Consider the following 23,032-nt stretch of genomic DNA (forward strand, 5'->3'; position numbering starts at 1 on the left):
AATAAAGGGACTTTATTAATGAGTAATATTAGTACACTCAATAAAGTCATTTCACTAGATTAACTGCATAATAAGCCAACCATTGAGTAGACCATTATTTTGGGTGCCCTACCAGATATAGTAACTCATCAACATTGACTTACTATAAATTGTAACTACCAAAAGAAATGACCCTATCAACAATACCAAATCTCAACATTGCCACCAACTTGCTTAGGCATCCTGCTACAGATAGAAATCCTGACTTTCTTGAAATAGACACTTACTATAAATAGTGGGTGTTCTAAACTAGTCCAAATAAGGAGCTGTCCTGAACAACCAACTGGAGCTATCTTAAACACTTGATTGGAGCAATTGTACGAAGGATTTAATATAAATAATGAATATTAAAAACTTAAAACATATAGAATAGAGAAAAAGAGGTCATCCACTAAAAAGTGAACAAAGAAAGAGGGGTTAAACCTAAATCGATAAAACCAAGAACCATGAAATAGTTCTGTTGTGAGGTTCTCACACCATCGCCCCAAAATATTGGGGACCCCCTTTTTCGGTCGCCTTGGCAAATTTTTTTGAAGTTGTCCAAAAATATTGAGTCTTGGACACCTTTAGGCCAGAAGGGAGAGGGTTAGATTTATTTTCAGCCTGTTTCAACTTGATTTTCCAGAACGACCAATTTCATCTTTAGGCCGAACAAATTTCAAAGAACACTTGGCAAGATAAAATTGTAAATCTTGTGCTTAGATGATTTTTAAAAAAAAAAATTGGATATAATTGTATAAACTTGAATAATTTTCAAAAAATGAAATTTTTGTTAGATTTAAGTTTTTTGGAAAATCTTGAATTTTTTTTGGTGAGAATTAATTTTCGTGATGATGAAATCAAATAGAAAAATCGATTTTAGGTTGTAGAGAAATGAATTATTTTTGGCAAAAAAAAAAAAATTGCATAGCAAAATCGATTTGGATTAAGTTGCAAAAATTGGCATTAAATGGATTAAATTTGCCTTGAAATTTTTAAGTCTTTAATGAAATTAGTAATTTAATATTGAAAAAATGGCTTTCGGCTTGCCAAAATCCGATTTTTAATGATATATTAATTAGTAAATCATCATTAAATGGAAACATTTAGCATCTCCAAGGCATTATTTACTTTATTTTTGCAATCTTGGTCTAATCGACAATTTGAAAAAGTAAATTTTATCTTGGCAAAGTTAATTTTTGGTTAAGCATTTAATTGGGGGGCCAGATTTGTGTCCTAATTAATATTTTTTTTGCTCCCAGGGTCCCAGTCGGCCAGCTAAAAGGGCAAACAAATGGGGTATAAGAGGAAGCCTTTTCCCCTTACCTTCTCATTCCTCATTCCTCCTCTTCATGGTGCTTAGCAATTTTGACTTGGAGCAGTTTTTCTCTTTCTTGAGTGATTTTGCAAGGGTAGATTGGCATTTTCCTTGGACAATTTTTCAGCTAGGGCAGATTGGCATTGTTTTTAAAGATAACTTGGAGTTGCTTCCCATGCTTGGCGATTTCCTTCTAGAGCAGACCTCTCATGATCTAAGTCTGATTTTATTCCAGATTTAGCAATTTTTGTCAAGGAGAACATCCTCCATATTTGGCAAGTTGGACAAAGGACAAAATTTCCCACTTTTGGGTGATTTTTAAAGGCAAATTTTCATGGTGTTTGGCGATTTTTCCGCTTAGGCAATTTGGATCTGCACTTCCCATTCTTGGCTATTTGTTTTGGCAAAAGAAAACATTTTAGAATTGCAAAGTTGAAGGGCAGATTTGTTATTGTTCAGGTCTGATTTTATATTTGCTAGAGGGCTGCGATTTTCTCTTTGCCCTATTTGATTTTTGGTGGAGGGTTGTTGTTCTTCTAGAGGCTGCGATTTCTCCTAAGGTTGGACGATTTTTGGTTGAAGAAGAAAACAAGGAGTAAAGTCTGATTTGTAGCATTTGCATGGACAATTTCAACTGGGCAAAATTCTGATTTTTTTAGCTAGGGCATCAAGATTTGCAAGGGATTTGAAATTGTTAAGTCTGATCCTAAATTCCAAAAGAAGACCCAGCCATTGGTAAAGGTAACTTCAAATCATTTAGAGTTGAAAGGGGTCCTTAAGCAGATTTTGCTCTTTTGTTGTTGTCTAGTTTTGTTTCCCTTGGTTCTTCTTGTATTCATCATCCACCACTTCATCATCCCATCATAGGTTGAAGATTGAAGATTGATAAGGGTAGAATCCATGATAGGACATTTGAAGAGGCAGAAATAAGCTAGACCAACCTAAGTATGAAGTTGGGAGATATAAGTGTAGTCCATCTTAAGATAAAGAAGGGGCAGAAATAAGTGGTAGTCCCACCCCTAGGTTGAAGATTGAAGATTGATAAGTGTAGTGATAGGACTTGGCGAGGCAGAAATAAGTGTAGAATCCATTGATAGAAAGAAGATTGGAGATCGATAAGGGTAGTCCATATCACTTAGAACAAAGGGGCAAAAATAAGTGTTTAGGATGGTAGATGTTAGTGCAAGCAAGAACCCTAAGGGAACAAACACTAAGAAAGACAAAGAGGATATGATGGCTAAAACAACTTTTTTCTCGAAAATGAGGCGAATAACCGCTATCAATGTCGGTACAGTAAATATGATATAGGTAAAGGACAGACTAAAGGAAGGACAATCCCCCCCCATAGCAAAGAAGATATACAGAAGTGGGATTGTACATGCAACAGCTTTTCCTCCTACCTTGCCTTGTCCAAAATTGGTTATGGAGTGCGCATCCAGGTTTGATCTGATCAGTAAATCCATCATTTTTGATAAAGGGAAGAGGGTGTTGGCCAGCATTGGCGCATAGGCGATTGAAGAAGCATTTAACATTCCCCAGTACAAGAGCATGACAGTGGTGATGATGGATCAGGTAGCCAAGTCATTTTAGGATAACCAAGAGGCTTATTTTATGCATCTAAAACAGGATTGGCTACACGAGGGAAATAAAGGAGTAACTAAATCATTGAGGCTCACAGTGGCGGATTTCAAATCAGAATATGGAGATCTCATTGTGCTTCTCAGTTGGATCATGGGCCTAGCTCAAGGTATGCAATTCGAAAACTGGATGTACTTCTTTATTGATGAAATTGAAAAAGGAAAAAGAAGATTTGATTGGGCTAGGATCATAAGCGAGAATCTAGAGTTGCAACTTAAAACCATACAAAACCAAAAGCAATTCTACATGGGATCCTATCTGTTTTACCTAATTGCTAGATTGTATAAAAGTCCGGGATTTAAGGCCTTAGAAGAAGTTGCCAGTGGGCCGGGGCAATATTTGGTGCATGAATGCTATCCTCAGCTTCAATTGCACAACAACAAGGATTACAAAATGTTTTGTGCCGCCTTTGCCATGAAGACAGTAAGGGTATTACAAGGGACACCTGCTAAGAAACTTTCATTGGAAGCAGAAGCAAATATAAAGAAATATGGGAGTTGGTTTATCCAATTTCCGCAATTCACATACATTAGAGTAGTAGGAAGCATAGTTTGTCCCAAGAGGCTTCCAAGATACCCACTCAATAAGGTAGTTTTGATGGAATTGGCTAGGCAACTTGAGCATTATGACAAAACAATGAGAAACGAAGGCAAGATAGGGATTACTTTCTCATTTAGAATTGGCAATGATAGTTGCCCCAATCGGGTCGCCTTTGCAGCTGCGAAGAAGGAATTTGAATGGTATCATCTAGGATGGTACAGAGTAAGGCAAGGATTCGATCCTAATGGTCTTATCAAGGTATCTCATGGAAATGTATTTAAACATGTTCTCACTATAGAAGAGTTTTGGGCTAATGCCAAGGATGACTTTCATGTGAGAAAGCTAGTTTTCTCAAGATTGATAGTGGACATGATGAGAGATATCAAATGGAGAGGCCTTGATATTCTTGATCAACTGGAAGATGATGGAGATGTGCTAAGAGAAGATTATGTTACAATAGAAGGAACAGAGTTGAATCCAGTAGATTGGGATGATCATCAGGATCTTTCCTTGGAGGCAGTTACAAGAGCAGTTGACTTGCATACCGAGTTGTGGTATAATGGAAGGTTAAGGAAGCTACAAAGTTAAGGGATCCCCCTTATGAGAAGATGAAGCCAAAAGAAGGTCCAGTGGAATCAGTTGGACAGAAGGGTGAAGGAAGTAGCTGGCAACAAGAAACAGTTAGGAACAAGAAGAGAGCTTTGGAGGTTGAGAAAAGCAAAGAACATCCGAAACCTCTAGCAAAGAGACCGCATGCAGCACCATCAAGGGAAAGTATAATTGAGGCTAGAGGCCAAGAAGATAACACAAGTGAGCAAAGGACTGCGCTAGAAGTGAGCTCTGATTCATATTCAAGTGGTTACAGTAATAGCACCAAGTACTCTCCTCTCTCGAAAAACCAACGTGGAGATGATGTGGCAGTTAATAGTGAAGAAGGAGATGGGCCGGTTGATATTGAGGCAATAAGTCAGGAACTTGAGTCCGTTGGTGATGCTTTGTTAGTCAAACCAAATCTAGATTTGGGGAGATGCACTGCACCACTATGGTTAAGGCAAATGCTTATGCCAAGAGGCGAGGTAGTAACTGCTCGAACAGTGGAAGACATCCAAGGATTAATAGAGAAGGGTGATAGCGAGAACCAAAAACAAATGGCAAAAACAGTGGCAAAGGTAATTAGGAGCAACAATGATGGTCACCAAAAGGTTTAGATTGCTATACCAATGTCAACAAGGCATTGGATGAGATTGCGGCCGAAGAATATGAGATAGTGGAGCATAATTTGGGAAGAAACACAGATGACATGGAATGTGAAGAGATCCAGGAGGGTATAGCTTCAATCAGAGAAAGGTTGAGGAAGGCAAATAAAAGGAGCATAAAGTTGGAGGCCGAGAACAAATGTTGGAGAGATTGCCAGCCTATCCAATAGCTGCACCAGGCAGCCCTTCCTCAAGATAGTGGGAGCAATAGAGAAGAGATAGCAGCTCAGCTACATGAAGTCAAGGATTGGATCCATGATACAATCCAAGATTGGTGAAATTTCTTGCCTTCCTTTGTCTCGACATTTTGGTCATTAGCGATTGTTAGAAACAAATTCAGAATATTTGAAGAGGAGTGGAAGGATTTCCTTTCAGTCAAGGATTTAGCTATTCCCAAGCTACAAGTGTTCATTGGGCTACTAGAGATATTTGGAAAGGGCCAAGTTGGTTGATGAAAGAGGATTGATTATGGTTGAGTCTTGGTTTGTTGCCTTGACTACCAAATTGAGAACACTCGAGGAGCTACAGAAGGTAGTTGCACATCACAGCCCAGGCGTTGACAGCTCCATTTCAACCATGATGTGCGACGTTGGGGTGGCACTTGATTTTGAAGACATCAAAGAAGAGAACATTGATGAGACAAGACTTGGATCAAGATTAGATGAGTTAGGAAATGTTGCTATCAAGACGAAACATTTGGGCACCCTTTCCTCCCTCAATGCCTTTATCGGATATTTAAAGAGTATGAGAAGGACCATGAGAAGACACTACAAGCAGCAAGCAACATGATGAAATCGACTGAGTTCAAGATAAAGCATACACCTTGCCCTCCCATGGAGGAAGTCAACGGAAGGCTCGCTAGGTTCAATGTCTTAGTGAAAAGAACGAAAGAAAAAGGGAGATTTATATTAGAAGATCATTCGATGTAAGCCCAAGTGGCATTTTCTCTTTCTTCTAGGGTAGGATAAGTATCTAATTCTGATTGGCCACTATTTTGGTGCCTTCTCATTGGTTGCTACTTTTCCACTTTTTTCATTGGTCCATTGGCGAGGTGGCATCTTCTCATTGGTCGATGGGGTGGCAACCCTAATTAGGGTTTCTAGGATTCAATCTAGATCGTCGGTTTTGCCTCTTTATCTCTATTGTCGGTTGTACATTTTGGCCTCTATATAAGGCCATTTGCTCTCATTTGTAATGGTCAGAGAAAATTGTTGCATAAGATAATGCCAAAATTGCCTCTCTTTATCATTGTTGTGACTTGCATGGTGATTAAGAACATTTGGTATTGCTGCATGGTTTCTACTTCCACTAGTTAGAAGAAGATTTTCATTTTAAAGTTGCTAAAATAGATTTCATTTCAAGTTGCTAAGTAAGATTAAGAATAGATGGATAGTTGCATGGTAGCATTAGTGGATGTTTGATAGGGATCAATAACTAGGCCACTAGTATCCTAGTGGCTTGTTGGGAAGCCTTGTGTGGTAAACTAGTTCATTTTCCTTTGAATCATTGCATCTATGGAGGTGGAGCTGCCAGTTAACTTTCATTAGATTCGATCTTCGTCCATTTGCTAATCTTCCATTCATAGGAGTAGGAGTAGAGTAGCAAGTAGTTAGGAGTTGGAGTTTTGAAGAGGAAACTTAGAAAGGCGTAAGTCGTAAGAACATTCACCCTCCATCACCATCACTTCTCCATCAACATCATATGGCACTCGTACCGAATCACCATTACCATCATCCCAAAATCTAAGTTGTCCTTGAAGGAATAACGTAAGCCTGCCTATGTGATTACGAACAAATCACTTCGATATACTAAGTTAGTATCCACAAGTGTAAGGAACATTGGAGTTATTCTCATGTCCCATGAGTGCTAACTTTTCAAGAGAGGAATTGTGTGTTTGATACTCCATATTCAATTGCTAATATGTTATGTGGTACAAAAACTGACATCAACAAGTTCAAGTCTACATATTCCTCTAATAGAAGAACTTCTTAAAGAAACGAGGAACTTTTAAAAATTAAGCTTGAAACCATGGGCAGTGATTGAAACTATCATATCTACAGTAAGGCTTTAACCAAAGGAACAAAGAACGTTATTGTCTTTTTGACAATGCTTATCGAAATTGAGCAATTTCATGAAAATGAGGATGCCAATACAGTTCAATCTTAGATTTATTAAGTCGTCATTTTTAACCCTTGTAATAGTTTTTAAAATTGGTAAAAATGCATAGGACTGCCCAAGTAAATAGCGACCCACAAAAACTACTTGTGGAAGTTCCCAAATATGGTTAATGAATTTAACACCTAGACGGTATGAAATATTACTAAAGTAGGTGATTTGTAGGCCACTTCAAAAAAATTGAAACTTTTATCTTTGTCCAAACCTACCTTTTTTGGCTTCTTAATGCTAAGTGCTCTGGAAAGTTTTCTGCAACATTTTCATCTGTCTCTCTCTTAGAGCCTTTCTGAGTCTCTAAATTTTGTAATGCAGGTTATACTTATAGCAAATCCTAGAAGCAGGTAGACCATATAACAGTCATCAAACTTTGAGTCTCTAAATTTTGTAATGCAGGTTATACTTATAGCAAATCCTAGAAGCAGGTAGACCATATAACAGTCATCAAACTTGGACACTAGCTTGTGACCTTGCAACTATCCAGCTTGATATTTTTTACATGACTTTTTTGACCTTTTTACTGAAAACCTTCCATTCAACTACATGCTTGGTTTTTATATTTTTATAACTAGGTGCAATCTGAGTTGTGCTATGAGCAATTTTGACCTCATCACTGACCTCGATAGCTATTGTTTAGAATGCACTGAATCTCTAATATTGTCATCCAGATTAGATATCATTCTCCAGAAGAGGAAATAGCTCTGGGTCCAGCTTGTTGGCTTTGGGATTACCTAAGGAGAAGTGGAGCATCTGGCTATTTGTTGCCACTTTCTGGTGGAGCAGACAGTTCAGCTGTAGCAGCTATTGTTGGATGCATGTGCCAACTTGTAACAAAAGGTTGGATTTCTCTAGTGTATTCATTCATTTATTTAGTTGTGATAGTTTCACAAACTTCTAAGTAGAGTGTTATTAATTCATCCATTACATCAGGGATATTACAATTGTATGAACATCTGTGTATATGCGTGACAGTTTATAACTTGGAAAATAGCTAAAGGATTTGTTTTTCAACATGTATTTGACCTAACAAGTACTATTACAGTTTAGGCGGGGTGATACATAAATAACCTGTTTGTTTGTGTCTCTGCTATGAACAGAAATTTGGTTCTTTCTTCTGAAAGAATCAAGGATATAAAATAAGTTACACTTTTCAATATTATCCATCTAACATTAAGCATTGCCAATTGTGCTGCAGGTATTGCTGATGGAGATCAACAAGTCAAGTCAGATGCAATACGTATTGGCCAATATAAAAAAGGAGATATCCCTACTGATAGCAAAGAATTTGCAAAACGAATATTCTACACAGTTTTCATGGGTTCGGAGAATAGGTAAGATATGCCCAATTCATATCCATATGTAAAATTTGAACAGGAGTTCCTTGTTAGTAAACCACAAGATTTGTCTTGAACAGAATTTTTAAGACTTTCTGATGATATGATATTTTCAGTTACCAAGTAATGAAATGACTTTCAGTTTCACCAAGGAACCATGAACAAGAGTATATTTATATAAAAGAAGTTTAAGACTGATGGTATAACCTGTCTATGAATTTGGAACCAATGAATATTATACATACAAAAGAGTTGAACTGATAGCCAAATTAACACAGACTAAAATGTGCAAGGGATTCTATATTTTTTTATTAATATTTGGATGCAAGCTTGAGTCTTAAGGTATGTGAAGTGATGCAAGAGAATTATTGATGAATTACTTTTGTTGTACCTACAGTTCAGAAACCACTAGAGAAAGAGCAAACAAATTGTCTAATGAGATTGGCTCATGGCATCTTGATATTAAAATTGATACTGTAGTATCATCGCTAATCTCCCTATTCCAGTCATTCACAGGCAAAACTCCAAGATACAAGGTAAATATTTAAAGATTTTTATCGATGATTAAATTAAATGAGTTTTATAGCTTATTGAAAAAACATTTAATGAGTTTTGTTTCCAGCATATCCAAAATCTGAAAATAGGGAGCATACTCAATTCATTTCTCCTTTCTTCAATGTTTTTCATACATTTTGCATACCATTTAGTGAGCCAAATTCTCAAGAAGTTTGAACTCATTGACAGATTCATTAATCCATGTGTTTCAAATGTCTACCAATATAAACTTCATTGAGTCAACTTATTTCATAAAAAGTCTGTTCTACAATGAATATAAGGATGGAAAACAGCTCCATCTTGCACCACAGTTATTTTAAACTTTTTGCATATTTGAGAATGCACATGATAAGGACAACTATCTGCATTCATTACATCATATGGATCATTTTTCACTTTATAGCTAAGACAACATCAACATTGTCAGAACCTTTCATCTAACCATCTCATGTGATGGGAAGTTCAATGCATATCCAAAAGTTTTCAACCTTCTGAAGGGAAGCAAGCATACAGCACTGTGCACCAAAGACTTGCATCAATGTCACAAAATCTGCAAAAAACCTTAAATTTAAGGCTAATCACCATCCCACAATTTTTTTATGGTGAATTGGACACTATGGATCTTCATCTAGCAGTAAACATTCTCTCTAGTCCCTATGCATATTTCATTCTTTTTATTGCTTCTAACATAAATTACTATCTCAGTTTGGATTCCAGTTTCAGTTTGCAGTTTCAGATTGATGGAAGTTACTTTCAAGGAAATTATGAGACAAGAAGGAAGGACACTATTTTTTCCATAGATTGGTTTATCAATGATGTTTTTGTGCAATAATGGTTCCCATGACAATATTTATTCATACATGGATAAACTAGTAGATGGATAGATCAGAAGAACAAATAATTCACCCTTATCTCCAAGCGAGCAAGAGATGGATTTCTTGTCTAAAAAATGTGAAGAACAACATAAGGAGAGGCATGTTGTGGTTGACATTGAGGCCCTTTCAGTTGATGATCAAACAATTCCCCAAGGAGCAGATGTCATGGAGGTCAATATGAGCACCCAGGATCAAGATTAGGGAATTGAAAATAATGAGGATGAACTAGATGAGATCATCAATAATATAAAATTATAGAAGAGATCATAAGAGCAGATGATAGCAACAGTGAGATATATCTGCCACTTGATTCTCTAAAATTGCGAGAGATGATTCAAGTGCACACAAGGTACTAATTGTTGTCCAAAGGGTGGATAAGACAAGAAGGGACATACATCTGCAAGATTACGATATTGAGTGACTTAGTCCCAATGACCAAAGGATGAGAGGTTGAGGAAGCTTATGGAGAAATTCAAGCCCTTGAAAATAGATTGAATAGGAAGGATGCAAAGAGAAAGTAGTTTAAGGAGCTAAAATGATTGAAAGAGCATATCAAGCATTTGATGAACCCAATACAACAAATAGATAAAAAATTCATACCTCCTTTCACATTTGAAAGGATACTGATGATAACATAGAACTCATGATAGCATCAATTTAGGAAGCGAGAGCGTGGATGCGGGTCTTCAATGAGGTGGACACCTACCTTCTAAAATTTGTGAAGTATACCATTGGAGTTTATATATGAAGAAGGGTATGCTTTGTTTAAGACTTGGGCAGCTTTTCAACACATTAAAGAAAAGGCCATCCCATGGTTACAAGCATTTGAAATATCTTCTAGATCCATGTTAGAAAAGGGGAAAGTAGTGAAGGACAATGAGGTGGATGACTTCCACAAATGGTACTTGGCATTTGTTTTGAAATGGGACACCAACGAAAGGATAAAATGTGATTGCCAGTGCTAGAATGAAACCGTCATGGTAGTCCAAAATGAAATATTTGAAATATTGAAGGCAACATTTCAATTTGAGGGGATCACCAAGGCAGACATAGATGTGAATACATTAAGAGAAAGGATGAGACCTATTTATGTAAAAAATGTTGGTATCATCCATAGGAAATAATTGGGAGGACTTGCATTGCTTAACATTTTTTGTGACAAGTTGCCATATCCCCAATTTAAGATAGAATTTTAATAACAATTAGATAATACAATATTATTAAATAAATAATTATAATAAAGTTATATTAAAACTAATACTAAAATATAAAAATAGGAAATAATAATTATTTAATCTATATTATCAATGAAATAATATTTGCTATGATATTTTAAATAATTAAAAAGTAATAATATTTCAATGAGTAAATAAAGAAATAAAATAAAACACAAGAGACAATATTGTAGAAACTTGAAAGTATGTTAACTTTCTAAATAGAATTTAATAACAAATAATAATAAACACACATAAATAAGTAAATAAATAATATAACATAGAATAATATAAATTAACTAAATCTAATGAAAAGTCAAGAGATGTTTAAGAAATAGACATGACTCCTTAAAATAAGATATAAAAGGGAGGAGAGTTTATTTTAGAAGGGTCAAAAAGAAGAGGAGAAGATCGGAGTTCAAAAGGGAAAAATGGAAGAGGAAAGTAATATGAAGAAAATAAGGAAGTGATTTTTTGGAAAGGTATCAATGATATTGAAAGGATGTGAACCTTTGAAAGGTTCATAATTATGAATAGTTGTGACTCTTCAAAAATATTGTGATTATAAAGTGTTGGGGCTTTTATTAAGGATTTTAGTTAGGAAGTGTTGTGATTTTATAAAAGAATTATAACTATGAAGTGTTGTGACTTTTGAAAGGATTTGTATTATGAAAGGTTGCGACTCTTAGAAAATAAGAAATGAAAAAGTATATTTTATCCTTTCCTTATAATTAGCAAAGGAAGAATTTTAGAAAGTAAATATAGAGTTGAGATAATCTAGAAGGAATAATTCATTGAAAGGCTGAGTATGGAAAGAGCCACATGGACCAAGAAAAGAAGAAGGTAAGAAAGTTATGTTTATGGATTATATTTGTTTAATTATGTTTATGAATTTATTTATATTGATGAATCATACTTGTGGATAATATTGTGTGAGCTCATGGGGTTAACACCATGGAGATTAACGAGACTCGAAGCATGGGGTATGCGAGACGTGAAGCTCTCCATCATACCATCATGACAGAGAATCAGTGAATAATCTCTGTAACACCCTGCTAGGGAACCCAAAAGAAATTAACCTAAAGTTTCACCAAGTTTGCTAAACAATTTTTTTTAAAAGATAATAACAATGAGAGATAATATAGCGGAAGCAATAACTCAGATACATACAACCATCATAAATAGATTGCATCCCTTAAGGGTCCTATGATGTTGAACCACACACACACACACACACATATAAGTTTTATTAATACTAAATCCAGTACACAACAAATCCACATCAAAGAATTATTACAAGTACAATTCCAATAAAATAATATACAATTACATATGATGCTATTTGGTATAACCAGAATGCATAATCATCCACTATACATGTCATAGGGTATGAAAATCTCAAAGAATATACATCATAACTAAAATACATTATCTCATAAGATCTCTAAAAGTCAGATACAGTACGACAGAATAAAAACCATTCATTAGAAAACACAGGAACAAAAATGAAAGGAATAATTGCACAAGGACATCTAGCATCGACATCTAGCTGTCGGATCTCAATGGTATAAGAAACACTACCACTTGACCTCGTGGAACCTAAATGGCCCACTCCCACCATGTTGAATAGATAATCTCAAGTCCCATACATATATCAATCCACAAATCATAACCAACATCTAGGTCAAGGAAATCCTGATAGCAATCTATCTCAAAGGTACCAAGACACAAGTACCATTTAAACCTAGAGGCAACAAAGACATGTAGGAAATCTACTATGCAATTGGGCAAGTGTCATTGCATGAGCCAACTCTAAGGTTACCCTGGCAAACTCTTTGGGCTCTGGCCCCCTAGTCTCTATGTGGCATCAGTATCCTTTCGTACAGACAAGGCATACTAACGAAACAAGGTCGCAACCAATCATCCTCTCTACTCCCATCCGAGCTTGTACTAGCACTCGAGGCATGGGCGAGGAAACATCGACTCTTATTAATTCATTCTACTCTCATTTAATGAAATGTTATCACTTATTAAAACAACTTACAATGGGCTCTGACCTCCAGTACAAGCCACTTCCCAATGTACACATAAATTACCTACCCTAGGCTCATGAAAAGTACAACTCATAAAATCACAATTTTCACCTCAGTCCTTTACAAGCAACTAGAAAGCACCTAAAGATATAACACAATATTCACCTTAGTTCTTTACAAGCAATTGGAAAGCACCTAAAGACAAATCACAATAATCACCTCAATCCTATACAAGCAACTGGAAAGCAGCAAAAGATAACCGATCAAAAACTCAAAGGTTACACCAAGAAATCACACCATTCACCTTAGTTCTATAGAAGCAACTAGAAAGCACTAACAAGTAATTGATCAAAACTCATTATAGAATCATGTGAATACATCACTATGGTCGGGTATAAAAGATCATGACCAAAATATATATAACATCATCACAAAACAAAACTCCCCAAGCCTCTAGTAAACATCCTATCTGGTCAACGTACTAAGTCAATCTTGAACTCAACACTAGTAAACCACACATCACATAAAGTACATAACAAATGTAGCTTTCATAATTCATTAGGTTTGAAAGCATTAAGTTCAATTTTCACTATTGGGTCTCAAGTTTTCATTTTTCCATGTGTCATAAATACTAAGGTTTTTGAATTTTCAAAAGACAAAAATTTCCTTCGTATTGAGAAGTTATTTTCATTATAAACTGAATTGTCAAGCAAACTCTGAGTTTATTAAAAATAATCATCCTCCCAATTGAATTTATAATTTCCGAATTATATATATATATATATATATATATATATATATATATATATATATATATTCCTTATTAACAACTTCCTAAAACTAGATTTTTAAATAAAATTTTATTTAAACTTTACTAATAACTAATTAATTACTAATAATAAAAATTATTAATAATTATCAGTAATTAACATTGACTAATTTATTAACATTAAGAATTACTAATATTTAATAATTATAACTATTAATAAATTCTAATTTAATAACTTTTATTAATAAATAAAATATATATTAAAAAAAACTAAATTTTAAAAAAATCTCACCGTTTTCCATTTTATAGCCCGTACGCTTTACTGCTGTTGTCGCAGCTCTGCTGACGTTGCAGCAGGGTACACTTCCTGCGGCAACACTTGCTGCTATGACAGACTCTACTAGAGTTTGGCTAGAGTTTGTCATGCAAAAGGCCGACAGCTTTGCAGCCATGAAGGAGAAGAGAAGGGGAGGGGGAGTGGTGGCCCCCACCCACTACTATATATTATTTTATTTAAAATAAACAAAATACATGCCCCGCATAAAGATCGTTTTATTATTATATTTTTTCATAATATAATTATCACACTAATATATATATATATATATATATATATATATATATATATATATATTTTGGATCGAAAAGAGGCCAAAGCCAAGATTCATTATTATTATGTGATTTATTATTAATTATTAAGCTTGTGTAGAGTCGAACCTAAGACCTCTCCGATAAGTGGCTCACAATTTGCCATTGTGTTGTGGGCTCTTGCCTTCACACTAATATTTTATTACTGAGGTAATTTTATTATTAAATATTTTTATTTTTATTTTTATTTTTTGATAAAATTTCCAACATAGATCTAATAGGAAAGATAATTACAATCGATCGAATTCTTAAAATAAAAAACTTGATTTTCTTTTCCAAACCCTACCCAAATTATAATTTGTTTTCTAAATTGATTCAATTACGAATACACGATTTCTCAATCAAGGGTTTCAATTCAATTTTGTTCACAGATGTTTTCAAAGAACAATAATTTTAACACAAGGGTTTTAACCCAAATAAATTTTGAAAACAGATCTATACAAACATAGAGAAGACAAAGAGATTTTCGAAGGAAACACTACTGTACAAAAGTCAACGAGGTCCTACCTCGCTTTGATGCTTACCAAACGAATGCTCGGAGCTTGCAAAAAGTTCTTGTCTTTTCGAAAACCCTCTTTCTTGAAATTTGCTCCTCCAAACTTGTGTGTGGAGAAATGAGCTCTAATTTATTAATAGAGCTTTCTCCCTTTAGGGTTTTGATTTTGTAATTACGTGAAACCTTTTTCTTGATTATTTTATTTTATTTTAATTTCATGTACAAACTTTTTGCATTTTAATTAAAATAAACTTTATTAAATTAATTCCTTCTCTCTCTCTCTTATTAAATCACAAGACATCTTTAATAAAATAATTATTAATTTACCCAATAATAATAATTAGAGTTTATTATAAAAATGAAACTTCTAAATAAATAATTATTAAATTAAATAAATATAATTACACCAAAATTAGAACTTTCGACGTACTACCATCTTGGTACGTAAGTATTGGGGTATATCTTTCGATGGGACAATAATGTCGCCGAACTAGAGGAGGAAAGTGATGCTATGGAGTTGAACATTTCAGTTGATCAACGGGTGGTTGTATAAGATGGGACCCAACCAGATTTTAAGGTGGTGTGTTCTAGAAAAGGAAATACTAAAGGTGTTGAAGGAAGCACATGGAGGACTAGTAGGAGGACACATGGGGCCGGATACAACTATGCACGGAGGATACTTCTAGCAGGTTTATGGTGGCCAACTGTGCACGACGACGCCAACGAGTGGGTCGTTGCATGCGATACATATCTGAGGGCTGGGAAACCATTGAAGAGGGATTTCATTCCTCTTAACCCTTCACATGCATAGGAGTTATTTGAATGATGGGGGTTGGACTTTGTTGGACCCCTCAAGATAAGTAAAACCAGAAGATGCAGGTACATCATGGTAGCGACAAAGTACCTTACCAAGTGGGTAGAGGCACAAGCCCTACTTGACAGCTCTGCGGTAAGCATGACGGAATTTATTTACGAGAAAATCATCACAAGGTATGGAATGCCGCTATAGTTGACAAGTGACCGTGGGGAACATTTTGTCAATCACGTCATTAGACTATTGACCACAAAGTTAAGGATATACCATTCCGTATCGAGCCCGTACTATCTGAGAGCCAACGGACAAGTAGAAGCTACGAATAAAATCTTAGTCAGAATAATTTATAAATTGTGTGCAGTTGAAGGAGAGGATTGGGAAGAAAAGCTACCATCAACGTTATGGAAGTACCGTACTTCATTCAAGGTAACCACGGGATACACACTGTTTTAGTTGATGTATGAATAGGAAGTTATGGTATCGACAAAATTCATGGTACCAAGTTTAAGAATCACGATTGAAAACAAACTAGCAAATATGGAAAGTCTGAGGGAAAGATTGTATAATTTAAATAAACTTGACGAACGTCGATTGCAGGCACAATGGGCGATGAAAGTTACACATTACAGGTGTAAGGCATGACATGACAAGCATTTAAAATTGAACAAATTTCAACCAGGCCAATTAGTGTTGAAGTATAATGGGCTCAATAAGATCAAACTAGGAAAATTTAAAGTAAAATGTGTCGGGCCATACAAGATCCGCAAAGTTGGCGATAATGGAGCAATAAAACTATTGACGCTCGATAAGAAGGAAGTGCTTGATGCAGTGAATGGGTCAAAGCTGAAACTCTATCATGAAAGAAATGACGTGCCCCCGTAGATGAACACTTTAGAGACAGTTTAAAATAACAAAAAGTAATGATGTATATATGTAAGTATAAAAAAATAAAATAATAGAAAGAAATGTATCCAAAAAGTTTAGAAGCAAATGGTGGAGGAAAGTTGAGACTGTACGACCAACTAATAGTAATGGGAAAAAGCATACAAACACTATATGGCTTACAAAGCTAGTGTATATACTGTACTACCATACAGTCTAGATGAAAAGGTTGCACAAGGAAGGAGAGATTGCACAAATTGAACACTGTACGACAAGTCAAAAAGAGAATAGGCAAGGAAACATACAAATAAAACCATACGGTTTAGTTAAATAGGATATAGTGCAGCAAAAGCATATAGATATTGCACGCGTACAGTTTGGAGAGGAAGAGCATCAGAGACGGCTGTATGACCAAGCATGAAAAGGTGAAACAGAGGTGTACCATATTGACTTACAATGCAGGCAACAAGAGTGTTACATATTGTACCATACGGACCGTATGACTAGATCATAAAGGAGACTAGTAGTGTACTGTATAGACGAGGTGAAAGGGAGCATGTATCATATGGTTATGTGGGAATACATAGAGACATTAGATACCATACGACCAAAGAAGTTGTCTTATTGTTCAACCAAAAGGAGGTACGACTATGAGGAGTTTATAGTCATGTACCATACAGACTTACTTAGCGAAGGGCAATTCATGTCAATATTGTACGGCCTGACAGAATAAAAATACAATGAACCATACTATATGACATTAAGGGAGGGCAAGGAAGCATACCATACGATTAGCAGAAGACCATTGTGAGGAAGTAATAAGTGCAAAAGATCATACCGTACGATTGCCAAAGGTAAGCTGTGATTGAAAGGGAATTGTACGACTGTACGGAAAAACACAGAGGATCATATAAAAGGAGCAGATTGAACGAAAGAGGCATAAGAGAGCACAAGTAGGACTGTCTAAGATAGGAGACCATATTACACAAGAGACACTACCGTACAACAGAGGGAATGAAATAGAAGGCACTTTCTCATTGTGTGCAAGTACATAGCAAAGGCATCGTATGGTATGGATTGAAGGTAGGGTAGCAAGAACAAGAGAGGCCGTACATAACGAATGAGCAAAGGGGAGCCATATGGATCTGTACGAACGCCAATAGACAGCTAAAGAATCCTCAAGATAAGTGGTATGAGCAACTGACCTAACCATTTCTGACTAGCAAAAGGGCAAAAGAGGTGACAGTTATGCATTCAGCCAGGAAGAGAGCGTGGAAGAAGAAACTAGAAGACGATTCATCAAGCAACACAATGAACAAAAATGTATAGTCTTTACTGTTAGGTGTACGTATTGCAGGCAATACAAGCAAAAAGAAAGCAAGGGCACAACTGGCTGCAACAACACATCTCACACCCTAGAATGTGGCATTCGAGGGTTTGAACGGATTGAAGTGTAGAAAATGGTGGCAGGAGGCTCTGCATGATCACTTTGCAAAGGACAATATATTGAGGGTACAAGGGGAATGGGCATTGTGGATGCCAGTATTCTGCATTCGCAACTTCGAGGGGTTTCTTTGCACTATGCTAGAAACCTACGACAGGTTCTCACAAACATGCTCATTTCCTTATTTGGGACAAAATTTGGTGATATCTTTTAGAGCCACAGACTTTACCAGGGTATTCAACATACCAGGTCACGTGTAGGGAGGAAGGAAAATCAATAACAAGCCAAAGAAACTTGACTAAAAAACCAAGAAGCACTTGGTAGAGTTAGTATGTGGGAAACGGCTAGAGGCAAAAAGCAAAACATTAATGGATTCATCGAAGGGAAGGGGATTAAAAAAAATCTGATGTGCTAGAAGGACGATGGCGTTGTCTGATGGACTTAGTGAAGAGTAGACTCATCGGTTTGAGTAAGACATTAAACATTTCATTTCTGTAGGTGACCATGATGAATGGTATCATGAATGGCATAGTGTATGATTGAGCATCCTTGCTGGCTGAGCGCATGCAGGTGTTCATGTTGCTGCAACACAAACCTTTTACATGCCACACTACGCCATTGGTCTATTCTTCGATGCTACAACATGAATGATACCCAACAATAGGTTGCAGATCAAGCCAGGTCTGACAGAACTAGGGGAGCCTCCGATCATGTAGTGGAGGCATCTTGATACTTTCGAAGGGCAAAAGGCCATTGCATAGAAAAGGATGCGACAGGAGATAAAAAGTTTTGAGCATAGGAGCAAAGGTAGTGGGAGACAGGATTAATCTTCCGAGGACACTGATGACTCAGAGGAAGTGAAGGACAAGGATGATGATGAGGAAGTCAAGTTATTACAACATTGCGACCACTATTTTCGAGGACCCTCATAGCTACCTCTCACTCACACTTAGTCCCCGTAGGCATTCAAATTCTTGGGTTTGGACAGTTTAGGCAACTTGTTGTCATGACGCCGATAAGCGTAGTAGCCAAACTAGTAGTACGACCAACACCCCAGCCATCAGCACAATCAACAACATGGCCAACAACATTAGCACCTTTAGGGAGTATCAAGCCTTCAGTCAATACAACAGCACCTGATTCAGTCATACCTGAGGTAGCCATGGGGTCACCTGAAGGGGTTGTCGGAGAGACTTTGCTAGCCGTACCAGAGGTAGGGGCTGAGATACTTATGCCGGATGAGGAGACAGACACTTAGGAAGGAGTGATGGAGATACTGACAGGCAAGGGTTCGAGGACGCTTGATGTTCATTTGGATGTAGTGGGCTTGAACATGATGGTTATGATAGATGCAACATTACTAGCAATGCTTAAGGAGCCGAACAGAGAAAGTAAATCTCAAAGGTTGAGCACATACTTGAGTACGAGGTTTAACCGTATACTAGCCCCACAGGCGACATGCATCCTCACACTTGAGTGAGAAGTAGCCCTAGAAGGAGATCCTCTACAGACACAGGTGGAGCAAAGTCACCCGGCACAGATCGATGGGATACCACACTTCTATATGGAGAGCACTGTTGAGTGGATGGTAGAAGCAATGAAGATGGCTATGGGCATCGAGTAACCTTCGATGGGGCTAGATGCATCGATGGGAGAGGGTGTGGAGGCATTATTGCTAATATGACAAGTTGGGCTCGCCAAGAAGTGGCCTCTGCACAGACACAAACCTTGGATTCAGTGGTAAAGGAGCTAGAGAACCGGGTATGGAGAGCTGCATAGAGGCTTTGACTCAGGAGATAGTCCAGATATACAAGGATGCTTATTATGCCCTTCCGAGGAGCCAAGCAGGCTAGGCAACGATAGAGAGGGCTCGGGAGGAGTCAGCTACTAGGTTACCAGTGATGAAGGTAGAATTAGCTGCAAATAGGCAACTTGGGAGTCGGAGAGAGTGGTTTGGGAATCCGAGAGGATAACATTTTTGGCCCAACAAAGTCATCTACAGCAGGTGGTAGCGGAGAAGGAGATGGAACTTGGAGAGATTGTTGGGATGCTACAAACAGCTTTAGAGATTTAGATTGAGGTTGAAGCAGATTTGAAGGTACATACTGGACAAGTGCATGAGCTACAAGCTTAGAGAATGGACCTCTACTACACTAGGGACGTATCCCTCTTAGTTGTCTAAATCTTGATGTAATTAGTTGTTTGAGTTTTGTAAAAGTTGTCTCTATTTTGTTGTCCAGAAACAACTTTACTTTTTTGGGGGGGACGATGTTGTTGGTAAAACGTATTGTAGCCGACGGGTAGAGTTGTGTCTGAAAGGGCGCATAACGGTTGGGTCACCTCTTCAGGAAAGTATATGTACATCGTCCGAATGGACTATTGGATATCATCATTATTGTAATCGTTGTTTTCATACTACTTATATGAACAAAGTATCTTGTTTTGTGTTACATTCTAATACTTTAATGCAATTAGTATCCGTTTATCCTATCCGGTAAACAATACAACACACCCAAATCCTGAGCATCAACACAAGAGAATGCTATGCAACTGCCACCTACACATGGGAAAGCTGCAATCTTCTACGTAGGCTCACCGTTATGACTGCTGTCATAAAAATCAAAGCTATTGGGGCTTGTATTTTTGATGAAATCCTCAAAACTAACACTCTCGTCATGTGAGTCAAAACTTATAGTGATACCAACTGCATTTTTCACACTCAACTTGTCATCAACACCATCAAGAGCCTCAAAAATAGGGTTGTTGTCATAAAAGTTAAACTGTGTATAACATTCTCATTACTGCTAACGGATGTAAGGCTGCCATCACTGGTGGCTATCATGTCATCAACATTTTCAAGGTCGCTAGCTCCTGCCTCATGTAAATGTTTGGACTCGATGCAACTGTCCTCATGCAAGTCTGCCATAACCACATGCTCCCAAGAAGAGCCTCCAACATCATGCATATGAGGAGGACTAGTAGATGCCCCATTGAGCAAAAGCTCCACCACTTGATGGTTGCTGGTTGTTGAAGCTACACTTGTACAATCCTCTTGATTCTCTTCCCGTTTTCTTTGTGAGGAGAACTTTTAAAAATGGAAACCATATACCTTTCACAACTGTCTAGGGTTGTTGGTTTCAAAAGTAATTCATCCATCATTTTATGATTTTGTCTAAGCTTTTCCATACTTTCCATAGCTCCTAGTTTAGAAATGCTGTCAGCATATTATGAATGCAGACCAAGTGTATGGATAAAACGCTGCTCGGAATTCGATCACAGCTTACAAACTAGAAATGGAGGTCCCTAAATGGTGATCATAAACATTAAATATGCAAAGCTTGACCTTCCAACGCTGCCAGTAATTGCAGTAGTATACTTGCCAATTGAAATTGAACCATAATTCATTCAATTTGCAGTCAATACAATTAATAACTCACATCCTAAAAGCTGCCAATTATGGAATCAAAATGCAGATTGCTAATCAGAAAATCCCACACAATTCGTTGTCACTTTATTCAATTCCGTCAATGCTGGAGAGAAATCACTGATCTTGATCTTGTAATTGCAACCCCCAAAACATGAATGGTTGTCTGTAGTTATTGATGCCCAGCTCAAGGAAATTCAACCTAACACACAAGAACACAATTCACAAATATAAATCATTGGCTCAAAGTATAATAATTTCAAGAGAGAAAACATCTCAGCTTGAAGAAATAGTCTCAAACCCTCATCACCCAATCTCATCAAAACATAAGCATCATGAATGAATTGCTTTCTCACAAAGCATTGTTTTTATAATAACTAAATATGTCTTCTTCAAGATGCCAAAGCAAGTAGCTTCTCTCTCACTTTTCTCACTATAGAGCCTTCATCAATACACTTTTCAGTTAGAAGCTTTCATTTAATAACTTTGAATGAATAATAAATAACTTACGAGCTAAAGCCTTCATGAAGACAATTTTCACTCAAAGGCTTCCTCAACACACCTTTTACTTAAAAGTATATTTTTTTAATACTTTTAAGACCTATAATATATTGAATATTCCATGTGAATTAATGATTAATACCCTCACTAGGCACTCAAAATCAATTCAAATTTTATATAACTCAATATATACCACTGAAAGTGTCAATATCATCACCAATTGGATATAGTGTCTAGGTGCTTGCCAGAAATGGAAACTGCCACCACTGACTTGCTAAAAATAGTAAGTCAATTACCATAGATCCTCTAAATATCCTACCAAGCCGCGAGGATCACAATGATGGACTGACCTCACTGACTTCTTGCCAACTTCTCAAAATAGGGGACATTACAGAGAACCGCCAACCTTTCGATCTTATAGAATGGAAGGCACCAACCTTTGAAAATAAAATATAACAATTAATTTGTGGCTTCTTTTTGGACCTGCCCTAAATCAGCTTCAAAAATCTGCCCAGTGTCTCACCAAGATCTTCCTCAAGTCTCTGCTCTTAAGTCAGCAACATATCTTTACATAGATCTGTAATATGCTCTTCAATTATTGCTCATAAATCCGTCTATATCTTCCCAGGAATCTGTGCTATAATCCTTGATAATTGTTCATGAAACTACAATATATTTTCACTTAAATTTATGCCATGTTCTTCAATAATACCTTGTCAATGTGCAAAATATATTTGCTTCAGAAATTTCTGAATTTTACTCATAAAATCTGCTCTTATAGATTGGAAAGATCCTTAGTGTAATGCCCTGCTCGGGAACCCAAAAGAAATAAACCTAATATATTAAAAAGCTTACTGAACAATTTTTTTATAAAGTTCAGACAACATCAAAGTAACAATAATGCGAAAGCAATATATACATACACATCAAGAATACGTAATCAATTACAAATTCAGTTTCAATTCCTCATGGGTTCTTCACATTGAGTCACATTTAAGAAAGTTTTATTAATGAGTTTAAGTCTCAATTACATTGTCCATAATCATAAAATGAATAAACACATACATAGTCATATAAGCAAATGCATAAGTACAACTAATA

The 23,032-nt window shown here is 36.5% G+C and overlaps 1 protein-coding gene across 5 annotated transcripts in view; it reads left to right on the forward strand.

Annotated features, from left to right (window-relative positions):
* LOC149572432 (carbon-nitrogen hydrolase family protein) overlaps positions 1-23,032 on the forward strand; it is a 263,986-nt gene that overhangs the window by 138,490 nt on the left and 102,464 nt on the right. For all 5 annotated transcript variants that reach the window (XM_089813597.1, XM_089813598.1, XM_089813599.1 and 2 more), the window contains exons 7-9: positions 7,611-7,779; positions 8,138-8,273; positions 8,674-8,812. In XM_089813597.1, the coding sequence (XP_089669723.1) occupies positions 7,611-7,779; positions 8,138-8,273; positions 8,674-8,812 (444 nt within the window). The remainder of the gene's footprint in view (positions 1-7,610; positions 7,780-8,137; positions 8,274-8,673; positions 8,813-23,032) is intronic.

This window comes from Cupressus sempervirens, chromosome 2 (assembly GCF_028749045.1).
Source record: "Cupressus sempervirens isolate cs-2001-9-10 chromosome 2, ASM2874904v1, whole genome shotgun sequence".
In the NCBI taxonomy this organism is placed as follows: domain Eukaryota; kingdom Viridiplantae; phylum Streptophyta; class Pinopsida; order Cupressales; family Cupressaceae; genus Cupressus; species Cupressus sempervirens.